The 12,640-nt window shown below is 36.6% G+C and overlaps 1 protein-coding gene across 2 annotated transcripts in view; it reads left to right on the top strand.

Moving 5' to 3' along the window:
* LOC125467594 (anthrax toxin receptor 1-like) overlaps positions 1-12,640 on the top strand; it is a 110,049-nt gene that overhangs the window by 12,237 nt on the left and 85,172 nt on the right. For both annotated transcript variants that reach the window (XM_059640271.1, XM_059640272.1), the window contains exons 2-10: positions 2,007-2,078; positions 2,168-2,239; positions 2,483-2,564; positions 2,692-2,725; positions 5,547-5,626; positions 5,719-5,787; positions 6,976-7,056; positions 7,243-7,303; positions 12,358-12,456. In XM_059640271.1, coding sequence (XP_059496254.1) covers positions 2,007-2,078; positions 2,168-2,239; positions 2,483-2,564; positions 2,692-2,725; positions 5,547-5,626; positions 5,719-5,787; positions 6,976-7,056; positions 7,243-7,303; positions 12,358-12,456 — 650 coding nt within the window. The remainder of the gene's footprint in view (positions 1-2,006; positions 2,079-2,167; positions 2,240-2,482; positions 2,565-2,691; positions 2,726-5,546; positions 5,627-5,718; positions 5,788-6,975; positions 7,057-7,242; positions 7,304-12,357; positions 12,457-12,640) is intronic.

The following is a 12,640-nucleotide window of genomic DNA, read 5'->3' as shown; positions in this document are numbered from 1 at the left end:
CCTTGAGGAAGCCTGTGTCTAATGGAGACTAGGAGACTGTGATTCAAAAGATGTGCACTTTAGGTGGAGTGGCAATGGTAAATTATCTGTAGTGTTCAGGAATGTGTGCCCTAGGTGGATTAGCCATGAGAAATGCACAGTTGCAGAGAAATGGTATGGGGCTGGTTCTGGGTGGGACACTCTGCAGAGGGTTGGTGCTCACAATGTGTTGAATGGCCTCTTTTTGCACTGTAGGGATTCTGTAATTCTTGATTTATCCAGTTCATACATCCTTTTAATATAAAAATTAATAAGAATAATCTTTGCAAACGTTGCATTCATCATTTCCCTCCTGCAAGTGCAGTTGGATTGGTGTTACAGCTCTAGGTGGTTTAGAAGGATGCAGGTGTTTGGAAGCATCACTCAGTGACAATCTTCATTCTTTGGGAATATTTGTGTCTTGTTCTGATGTGCATTAATTGTTGGGCCCATGTCTCATCAGTCTGTGAGCATTGGAATTTTCTGGCATGTCCAGATCCTAGGGTTATAATGGGTGTGGCTGGAATGGTAACTAAAGCTGCAATAGTTAGCTATTCACCTGCTCATCATACTCATTACAAATATTCAGAGCCTTCAAAATCCTCAGAGACCTAAATTAAACCTTCGCTTTTGTCTGAAGTACCATACAAAGCAAAAATTGGGAATAATAAAAAAAATTACTGATGGAGAAATCGAACATAAATCCTACAGTAGTGGCTCACCCAGCAAAAACGACAAATCCAGAGAAGCAAGTGCAACAAGTGTACCTGAAAGCACCAAAAACTTAATTCAACCCTTTCAGATGGGCTGATAACCAGATTTCTGAAGTTTCAACCTTTATGTGTCTAATGTTTGATGGTGGTACTTGCAACATGTAAGCTAAAATGTATTATAGAGTGTGATATGAGGCAACAGTGTCCCTTTAAGAGATGAGTCACATGAACACTGATGAGTCATCAGCCAGGTTCGGCTGCTTGTTTCGACTTGTATTGAGTTTCTACAGAGTGCACAAATAAGAAATAAAACCCCAGTCTTGGGTTATCGGAAACAGCAAGTTTGTTTGTGCTTTAGTTTTGAGTGGAGCTTAGTAAATTTCTAGCCAGAGTTGGCTAGTAGTTATTGAAGGTGTATAATTCACAAATAATTATGAGGCCTGCTCAGAAATGAAATGTACCCCAGAATTTTCATTCAAAGAGCTGTGAATTTTTGGAATTGTCTACTCTAGAGGGCTGTGGATGGATGGTCGGCCGTTGGGTATTTTCAAGATTTAGTCATTGTCTTAGAATTATGTAGCATGGAAACAGTTCCTTCAATCCAACCAGTCCATTGCCAAACATAATCCAAAACTAAACTAGTCCCATCTGCCTGCTCCTGGCACATATCCCTCCAAATCTTTCCTATTCATGTACTTATCCAAATGTCTTTTAAACATTGTAATTGTACTCACATCCGCCACTTCCTCAGGAAGATCATTCCACAAGCAAACACACGGCGTGTAAAACAATTGCCCATCACTTTATTTTAAATCTCTCACCTTAAAAATGTGCCCCCTTGTCTTGAAATCCCTCATCCTAGGGAAAAGACAACTACCATTAATCCTATTTATACCCCTCATTGTTTTATAAACTTCAATTAGAGAAATCATCTTGGGTTAGAAAACTTATAGTGTAATATCCCTAATATTCGTTAGGAAGGTGGAGTTAAAATTGAAGATCAGCCATGATCTTACTCAATGACACAGTAGACTTGAGGGACACCTATTCCCATTTTTCATGTCTTAATGTGTTTCTGGTCGTGCAGATCAGGAGATGGGGAGAACTTCCCTGCCATCACTAAATGGGGCCAGGAAACTTTTACATCCACCTGACAGTAGAAGGTTTTAATGTCTCATTCAAAACATAGCACCCCTAGCAGTGCAATTCTCCTCACCAATGGTGTCGTCTAGCCTAACATATACCCCTGTTGATTGCACTTTTTTTTATTTTCAGGTCTGGAAGTGTGATGAATCATTGGTTTGAAATATATTCTTTTGTTGAACTTCTGGCTGAGAAATTTTTAAGGTATTATCAGGTTTACTTAACATAACTACTGTCCAGTCAAGCAGTTATTTTACTCAAAATAATAATCACTAATTATCAACTGTTTTCAGTCCTCAGTTACGAATGTCTTTTATTGTGTTCTCCACAAGAAGTACAACCTTAATGAGCTTAACAGCAAATCGGTAAGTCTTGTCTCAGATCACTCAAATTTAGTGTCAAATTATGTATTTTTTTTGCCATACAAGGCCCAACTTTCCTTAAACGAGATCTTTATTGCTGCTCTCATTCTGTGAAAAATTACTTGCTGAAATTAGCAACTCACTGCTTTAACAGTACACCTCAATAACAAAGACAGGGGCAAATGATAATATATTCATTGACTTAGTACTATTATTTAAACTTGAGCAATTATATTTTAACTAAAGGGAAGCTATACGAAGAGGTCTTCAAACCCTTCGCAATGTTGTGCCTGGAGGAGATACATTCATGCATGAGGGCTTCAGAAAGGTATAATTTACAGCATAAATTCTGTTGTTTATAATTTGATTCCTTAAAAAAAATGCTGATGTAGACACTGCTTCAAGCTTCACATCAATGTTCTTTAGTAACTGTATGCCATTTAAACTTGTTACAGGCAACTGAACAGATTCACCATGAAAACAATTCAGGTGGGCATCAACCTTATTTCCAGTGGCCATATTTGATCCAAATCCTTATGCTTAAATCACATCGTAGCATTCCCAATTATGCTATAACTTCTATAATTGCTACAACTCCACCCAAGCTCCAAACACTTGGTCCTTTCTCACCCGCCTCCATATTTTGCAGTTCTGACTCATGCCTCTGGTGCATCTTCCCTCCTTTGAACCGTTATTGGTAACAGTTGGCTAAAACATTATTAGGCCTTCAGTTGCCAAGATCCAAATCTCTATAATTTAGTTATTAAGCCTCCCTACCTCTTCTGATCTTATTCAGGGACAAAAACTGTTTTTGCAGATTACATCCGCACACCTCATCGTGTTTATGATGAGTTTTGATTTGAACGTTAAACAAGTTCTGAAATTTCCTATTGCAAATGTAATAGAGACAAATCGCTTGTCACTACTGAAATATCTCCACAGAGGCTGGTGTCTTGTCAGCAAGTCATCCTTTATTCACAAGTGGAGAGTGCTTGACACTATCCAGCTTCCGCAGAGTAAACAGAATGTGTAACACTCCTGTTCCTACCTGTCAGCCAGGGGTTCCTGATTGGACCAGATTGACAGCCCCCATGTGGGAACTTGTACTCCACGAGGTCCAGCTGGCTGACCTCATTACAATCACTGCAACTTCTTTACGGAGTTCCTACTGTCAGCAGCATTGTGCAGGTAAAGGTGCCAAATGAAGGCCACAGTTACTTAGAAAGGCAAGAAAAATATGGGAGTGAGCTGAGACTGAGCTATTTCTATGCCTTCTGCCAACTGCAGGATACTTGCAGAGGTTGGGGACAAATCATTTGTTTGTTTCACTGCTGCATTTGATGGTCTAGCAAGACCAGGAAAAGAGGAAGAAACTTAATGTTGGGCGTGTTTTCCTTAAAAACAAGAAGAATAACTTCTTTAAGAAGAAAGTATTGAATGAACCTGTGATAGAGAAGCTGTAGAAAATAAGTTTTAAAAAATGTCTTTTAGCTAAAGTTTAATTTGTCCTTGTAGTGAGTAATTGCACTGATCATTTGGCATTATTTTATGTAATGCAAGCAATGTTAAATTAAAAATTGGTTGAAATCATATATCTCACATGTCAATGCAACATACTAAAAGTAAAAAATTGAAAATATTAACAACAGTTAAAACATGTATTTATATACAGCCCACAAAGCTGTTCTACACAGCAGTAAGGAAATATGATTAGCACTGAGCTGTAGAAGGAAATTCTTGAAGAGATAACCAAAGCGATTAAAGCAGTGTGTTGTATGAATGGTCTAAAGGATAAGAGTAAGTTAGGGCTGTTGATCTGATCCAATCAGACCTGAATAACTGACTGGGTAGTCGATAATGTGTGCCACTAGCTTAAGATAGACCATTGGAAGGTCAGCAGAGAAGAGAAAATGTCCACCTCCTCATGTACTGCTGTGCTTGGATCTCTGTTCATCTGCAGCCTCAGTGCGATATTTGTTAACTTGTAACACAATCCCAACTGCGCCATTGAAAATAACAGATGTCAAATGAAATATACCTGACCTGCACCAATAATTAGACAAAGACCGAGTTTTGTCAGCAGTGGAGAAAGTGAAGATATAAATTAAAACTGCCTGACAATCTCTTGCTTGTTTCTCTCTTGATTGCAGTCTGTTGCTCTCCTCTTTCCAATGTGTGGTTTTGTTTAAAATATTATCTCACTTTGTTTTATCAGCCTTAATCATAAGTTGTAATATTTAAGAAAATGTTCTGAACCACATTCAAAAGACTAATTAAAATGATTTAATTCCCAGTCTCCTGCTACACAATTATTTTAGTGTGCGGCAGTGGCAGCGCATCAAGCAGTCAGTATGGATTAAGATCAAATTTTCTGCTTTTTGGAAAATCACCCATGAGTCAATGCAGCTCCCCAGAGAGCGGGAAATTTGATTTTAATGTGCGTTGACTTTTATACACGATGCTGCCACTGCACATTACTACAATAGAAAGCAGAAACCTAATACCAGACATTATTTTACTTCATTTTTAAAATAAAAACCAAAAATTTTTCTCTGGTTAAAAAGACTCAGAAGTAAGGGTAGTGGTGCAAAAGCTAGAACGCCTTTTAAACATCTTTGTGCAGTTGAGTTGGGGGATAGGGCATTATGATTGGCAATCCAAGAGGACAGGAATAAGTCTGGGATTCTGCGTGTGGAGGACATCAGGCAGGCTAGAGGAGAGATAGGCCTGTGGTTTGATCATAATGTTGACACCCACCCAATTTCATTCATAATGAAGGTGGAAAATCAGCTCCTATGCTTGGATCCCCTTTATATAGAAGAATGAACAGCAGTGAGCAAAGTATACTTTTAAAAGAAGGCAGATTGAAGACCAAAATACTGCACAGTGAGATCCTTCCGTACCTTTGGATGTACATGAAACTGCAACTCATTTAGAATCTTTTCAAGCTAATTCCTTGTAATTTATGAAGTTCAAGTTAGCCATTTGTCTCTACCATGTTTAAATTTTCAAGGAAATTATTATATTTGTTGAGCAATTAGTCCACTAAGTAGAACTTAGTATATTACCGCATCAAAGTTATCCTGCTAATGATAATGTATATTTTCCTTTCCTCTCCTTGGAGGGTTATTAGTCAATGAAAATGCATACAGAAAATCTATAAGTACTACTTCCCTTTGACTTGGTTTGATACAGAGTTATTTGGAGATGTTAAATGCTGTAGGAGTACTGGATGATAAGTTAAATTCTGCATACTTCCATCCTAAATATCTTCTGCTGGGAAAATACTAATGCTAATTTGCAATTACAGGGATTCGAGCTGCCAGTGTCATCATTGCATTGACGGATGGGGAATTAATTGATCATTTGTATGATCTTGCACAAAGGGAAGTAAGTATCCATAAGCAATAGGAAAGAAATTAAGTCTCCAATTTATTTTCAACAATAAACAAGTTTGGCAAACTTGTCTTCTCTTTTTATAGGCTGAAAGGGCCAGAAGTTATGGAGCTACAATTTATTGTGTTGGTGTGAAAGATTTCAATGAAACACAGGTACATATTGCATTTTCACAATTTGATTTATTTAATAAATTCTTCCTGATGCTTTCTCAAACTTCAAAAATTGCACCGCAAATGTTTGGTCCAGGAAACATTTCCAGTAGCAAGTTTGTAGATGTCTCCTGCAATTGCACCTCAAGATCCCCACTCCTGACTGTGCACCTCCTCCTTCATAACAATGACACTTATGAGAGTGCCCTTTGGGATAGCCATTGCAGTGACTTTGCCATTCCAAGTGTATTACAAAGGATGAAGGTGCAAAGGAAAATTAGTTTCTGACGTTCACAGAACTCTCACCAGGAATTTGAAGATGTGCAAAAAGAGCCAAGCAAAATAAAATTGCCCAGATAAGTGGAGAGATGGAGTGCAGAGTTTGAATAGTTCTGTCAAAATGAGGTATATTTAAGATCTATAATTTACCCTGCCAATTGGTGATTTTTACACTGTCTGCATCACAATTTCTTGTTGTAACTGCATGCCACAAGCAAACTAGGAAATTCCTAGTCACAACTGATTTGAATGGTGTGGAGCTGTGCTAATGATCTTGAAGGGCCTCAGCAGATAGCCTGGAGCAGCAAAGCAGAGATCCCAAGAAATTATGGAGTAACATGAAGTCTTAAAATAAAAGCCAGAGATCTGAAATTAAAATAGAAATAAAATAAAAAGAGAAACTCAGCAGGTTTAGCAGCATCTGTGAAGAGAGAAATATTAGACATGCAATGCTATCCTTGTTTCTCCCTCCATGTATGATGCCAGACCTGTTGAGTTTCTCTAGCACTTTCAGATTTTATAACCTGAGTAGCTTCCTGGCTTTAAATTACGGAAAACATAGGGGGTGCCTAGTGTCTATTGTCTAATGAAAAGCTGAAAATGAACTGTCAATGATTCACCACCCAAAGTTGATAAATGCAGAGCTGGAAAAGCACCACTGGTCATACAGCATTCAAGGAGCAGGAAAATCACCGTTTCAGGCCGAAACCCTTCATCAGGCCTAGCTTCCAGTATCTGTAGCCCTTACTGTCTCCAATTCACCAAGCAAACTTTTTTAGTTCTGAGCAAGGGTCATCGGACCCGAAATGTTAACATTTTTTCTCCTCCACAGATGCTGCCAGACCTGCTGAGCTTTTCCCGCAACTTTGTTTTTGTAAACTTTTTTAATCATAAACTTTCATTCTTTTTTAGCTGGCAAAGTTAGCTGATAGCATTGATCATGTTTTCCCAGTGAAAGGCGGATTTCAAGCATTAGGAAGTGTAATTGATTCGGTAAGTCCAACTTGCATGGTACAGTGGCTTTATGTCCAGTGGTACTTTCACGCAGTTTTTAAGCAGCAAATTATTCTCCACTCCCTATTTCAAATTAATTTAAAGCACAAACAACCATTTTACAAGTATGTTTGTAGTTGAATTAGTTGGATATCAAAGTATTCTTTGTTATCTCTGTCCTACCAGGTTCTTAAGAAATCTTGCATTGAAATTCTGGCAGCTGAACCATCAAGTGTCTGTGCAGGAGGTAGGTTTGACTTTTTAATCAAAAACAATCCATCATTAAGTGATAAAGATTTAAAAAGTTGATGAGAGAGAATTTTTTAAAATGTTTAATTTAATGGTTAAAGTTTTGGCAAGGATCAATAGCTTGGGTTGTGGGTGAGGTTGTTGACTTGCTCACTGAGCTGGCTTGTTCGCATTCAGACATTTCGTCACCATGCTAGGTGACATCATCAGTGGAGCCTCCAATGAAGCTGAAAATGTCACGTAGCATGGTGATGAAACATCTGAACGAGAACAAACCAGCTCGGTGAGCTAGTCAACAACTTCAGTGTAGTTGGTAAGATATATTTTAAAGAAACATCTTTGCATTGTTCATTTAAACACTAACTGAACTCTGATTGAAAGGAAACAAAGTAATATGCATGTTTATGCAGTTTACAAATTTCACACTTAACCAAATTCTTTACTGTTTTATAATAGGGGTTCTCTTAAAAGCAATCAGGCCTAGTCTTGTAATACAAAGGGCATAAGTTAGTTCATGTCTGAAGGTGGTTCACAAGTTGCATGAGATCAGTCAGATTCACAACCATAGCATTACAGTGAAAGGAATGTTTAGAGATGCTTAAATTGATTAGATTAGATTCCCTACAGTGTGGAAACAGGTCCTTCAGCCCAACAAGCCCACACTGCCCCTTGAAGAATTCCACCTAGACCCACCCATTCACCCTGTATATTAATGCAAAAGAGGTTCAGGATAAAATATTTCATTTACTCCCATTTATTCTCCAGTTTTAGCCAAGAAAAATTTTACTTCATTTGACTTAAATAACTTGCTTGGTACCAAGTTCTGCAATGTTTCACTTTCTGCCTCTTGACCGAAGAATTAAATCTCCATATTACATAATCAGTTGCTTTCCATGGTATGAAATTTTGATAGACAAGTATTTCATGCCATTTTGTGTTCTTAGTAATCTTTTCCATCTGTCCTACAACCTCCAGTGTCATTGCTAAAATTTATTTATATAAGCAGAATTGATGCTTGGCTAATAATAACCAGGGAATAATCCTGTGACTCGTGCGGGGTGAAAATGTTAGTTGAACTAACTAAATAAGAGTGGTTGAAATGTGAATAATAGGAGTGGAGTAGTATTTTGATAAATAATTTCTCATTCCAACATAATTTAGAAATTCGAGCAATGCTGCCTTGGTAACTTAAAACTTGTAATTAACCTCATACTTAATTCAGTTTATTGTCACAAAGTCATAGAATCCCTAAAGTAGCAACAAAATTTAGTTTATATGCAGGTTCTAAATATTACACCACCATTCATTAAGTTGTGAGTGCAACTATATAGGAGATAATTTTAAAACTAAACAGCTAATTCTGAAACTGATGATATGAATGGATTGTAACTGAACATTGCTGTTCTGTCTTCACCACCTGGTTAGCTTATGGAATTTAAGTGGAATTAAACATTTCAGTCTTTGTATGTGAAAGCTTATTAATAATTTCAAAATCAAATGTTGAAACAAAAACTTGTTTCTCTAAAATTATTTCACATCTCAAATGTGGACTTTAATCTTTGTCACATATATAATTTGTCTGTGAAAAAGGTTTTATAGTTGTGAATGTTTTCAAAGAAATTTAAGTAAAATGAATCTGACCATCCAAGTTAACATTATTCACTATTACTTTTTATGTTCATTAATATTTATACTTTGATGTTTTACAGTCTGAATGATGCACTGAAATAAAACTATAGAAAACTATGACTTTAAGTTCATTCGATAGACTGTGCAATCAAAGAAGTAGTCCATTGATTCTATATATATTTCCCCAATTCTAAAATAAAAATGAAAATTAAAAAGAGAACACTATTGACTGTCATAAAATGAAATGCATATATTTTAAAAGCCATAAGACATTACATTTATTGATTAAATTATCATCCATTTCTGTCCTTTTTTCTTAACCATATAAATAAGGGCATTTTTGAAATTAAAACCTTGCTGTATTCTTAATATTAAACTGCAAAGTACGAGCTAGATGCTTATATAGTCCAATCTGTCAGTACAGAGTGTGCACTGATAGAGTTGAAAAATAATAATAAATGGCATTCCTGAATTGTGACAGACATGTGTGAAGATATCACTGTTTCTGTAACATGCCACTTCATGCTTTCTGCCTGCATACTGATGGATTCATGAACAATATTTGCATTCTGCAACTCCTGATACAGAGCAACGCATTGCTATCTTCGTAATAAGGTTGATTTGAAATGACCGGGACGTGCAGCCTGTAAACAGGCCATCAGTTCGGCGTTGGAGGTGCATTGTATACAAGTTGACAGCATCATTGCTTTGATTATGCTCATCGTACACAGACATGATTGAAAGGTTTTGCTGGATGTGGCATCCTACTGGCCACGTCAACTACCAGGTGTGGATGCAAACAGTCAGCATCTCATCAGAGTCACAAAAGCAGAGCCGACAGCACAGCCAGCGCGCACCAGCTTCAACCCACCATCTTGCTGCCAGCGCTGCCCGATTATTTCAGAGCTGACCTTTTTCCCTTTGCTATCTTGTCAAAATCGACAAATGTACAATCTGACAGTAACTAAGAAAGAAAAGGACTCGGTCACAGTCAGAACTTGAAATTAAATAGAATTAGCCATTTCGGCATTCAGCTTTCATATTAATCACGTATTGCTGGGCACAAGCAAGGATTTGATTCGTAAACTGGCCTACGACTTTGAAACAAAAGGAAATTTAATGTAAAATTAAACTGGATTACTTGATTGTGATGACATGTTATTAGAGATTTGAACTGGTTGCTAGCTGACAGTAGAGGTTTAATAGTGTACCTCAGCTGACATGGCAAGTGGGACATCAGAAGAACCATAGATGTAAGCTATAATGACGTGATTAAACCCTGTGACATTAACAAGAGAGCAGTTCACGATTTTTGTACTCACAGCTTTGTTTGCCTTATGCCAGCCATTTTTCATTCTTCTTATTTTTTAGTGAACTTGTCTACTTGTGGTAATCATTATTATTGTTTCATTACTATATAACTTTTTAAATATTGTGAAGAGGAAAGTAAAAAGATCCTATTTAATTGTAATAAACTTACAGAATAATAATTACCTCAATAAAAACAACTATTTGCTTTAATTATGCAATACAATGGATTATATTGATCAGTCTTCGGAAGAATTCAGATAAATATGCAATTATATTCAACATTGTTGCAAACTCCGGTATTTTCAAAATTGTTTCAATTGGAAGGAAACTATTGTGGTAGGTAGACACCAAAATGCCATTTAGAAATATGAAAGTGAGCTTGGCTGTTATTCCTCTCCATCAAAGATGCAAACCAAAATCGTCATTATTCCGCATGATGTAGGGAACCTTCAGGTAATGAAAGTTGAGAGATAATCAAGAACTCAAAATTTCAACCATATATATCTAACAAAACAGTAAAGCAGAAAGAGGGCACATGTATTATGCATATTAAATTGATATTAAGCATTCTTGATTATTGAGAAACAAATAAAATGTAAATGACAAAAGAGGTGCATGATGAGAGAATATCTCTGACAAACTTCTGGTAAGTAGGAATATGAATAAATACAACTTCAACATACTGTCATCTTTAGGCACCTGTGAAACTGACTGATTTGTGCCTGTATTCAACTAAAGTAACACTAATGTGCTAGCTAACAAGCTGAACTACTAGACTTACTTGAGGGAATTATAACAGAAATTCTGAATTCCCTGTATTTTAACAGCAAAATTTTTAAAATGAATACATTCTAATTACTTTTAATCAACGAAGTAAAGAGCTTCCTGACTTAGTTCAATTTAAGTTCCTCATGGTTCAATGGTGGCACTCTCACCTCTAAGTCATTAGAGAGTTATACTCTCTAATGCAGTGCTGAGTGAGTGCTGGATGGTTGGAGTTGCTGTCTTTTGTCTAAGACATGAAATCAAATCTCCCTTTACCCTCCCGGGCAGACTAAAAATGCCTCATAGCTCTATTTCAAAGAAGGGCAGTAGAGTTCCTTGGGCAATATGTATTTATCAATCAACATCATTAAAGCAGATCATTTAGTACATTGGTGTGTGCAATTTGTCTGCCTCTTTTTAAAATTACACCAGTGACAATACTTCTAAAAATAATTAAGAGGCTGTAGAGTGCTTTGAATGTCTTGAGATCTGAAGGCGGTATATAAATGCCTGTCTTTCTCTTTCATTTTTCTCTTTCGGGGCAAACTTGTATTTGATTAAAATTTATCCATAATGATGAACTACTTTTGCTCTCTCAAATGCCACAAATACAACAAAGATAGAGCTCTGTAGTAACAGCTTGTGATAACATTCATTAAATTCAATGATTGATTACTAATTCAGTATGGAAACATACTAACCGCATTGTACTTAGCATTGGGAGTGAAATCAGTGTTATTGCATTCTTATGTAAAAAGGGATTTCCTCCCATTGATGAGAACCACAGAAGTGTATATTATTATATATAATAAGGATTAAGTTTTACTCATTATTAAGAACTTAAGAAGTAGGTGTAGGAGTTTGCCATTCAGCTTGTAAGTCTTTTGCACTATGCAATAAAATAATTGGTCTCAATTCCACTTTTCTTTCAGCCCTCTCTTAACCATTGACTTCTTGTTAAGCAATAATCTATCCCCTTTCAGCCTAGCATAAACACAAAAATGTTCATAGCTGCAATTCTGTCGGGAGTGTTGTTCCTTGTTATGTGATCAAAGCATGTGATGATATCAGAAAGTGATGCACCAAGGCTCCAGTGGTTGATGACAGGTTGATGTTAAATCTCAAGATGCAGTCGCCAAATATCCTGTAGCTAATTATTGAAGATTTGCATAACATGTTCAAAGTTGATTATGTGATTTCTAGCATAATTATTACTGTTCTGATGCAGTAAATCTGCAGGATGCATCAGTACAACTATGCGTGTGTTCTAAAATTAAGAAATGTGAGGTTCATATTAGTATTGACGGCCACCTGTAATGTTTTTGTGCTATTTTGCTCTTGTTGCAGAATCATATCAAGTTGTGGTAAGAGGTAATGGATTTTCTCGTGCACGGAATGCTGATCAAGTTCTTTGTAGCTTCAAGATAAATGACACCGAAATAATAAGTAAGTGCAAAATGAACATTTCTGCTTAGATTTTTTATAAGCAACATCTAATAACCATATTTAGTCAAATGATTCAAATCTGATCTCTGCTGAAATCAGAACCAAGTCATCTTACTTGAATCTATTTGGACAGGACGGCAAGTAACATTTTCATAATGTGACAGCAAGAAGCAATTAACATTGC

This window comes from Stegostoma tigrinum, chromosome 37 (assembly GCF_030684315.1).
Source record: "Stegostoma tigrinum isolate sSteTig4 chromosome 37, sSteTig4.hap1, whole genome shotgun sequence".
NCBI classification, from domain to species: Eukaryota; Metazoa; Chordata; class Chondrichthyes; order Orectolobiformes; family Stegostomatidae; genus Stegostoma; species Stegostoma tigrinum.
This window is presented reverse-complemented; position numbering and strand designations above follow the sequence as displayed.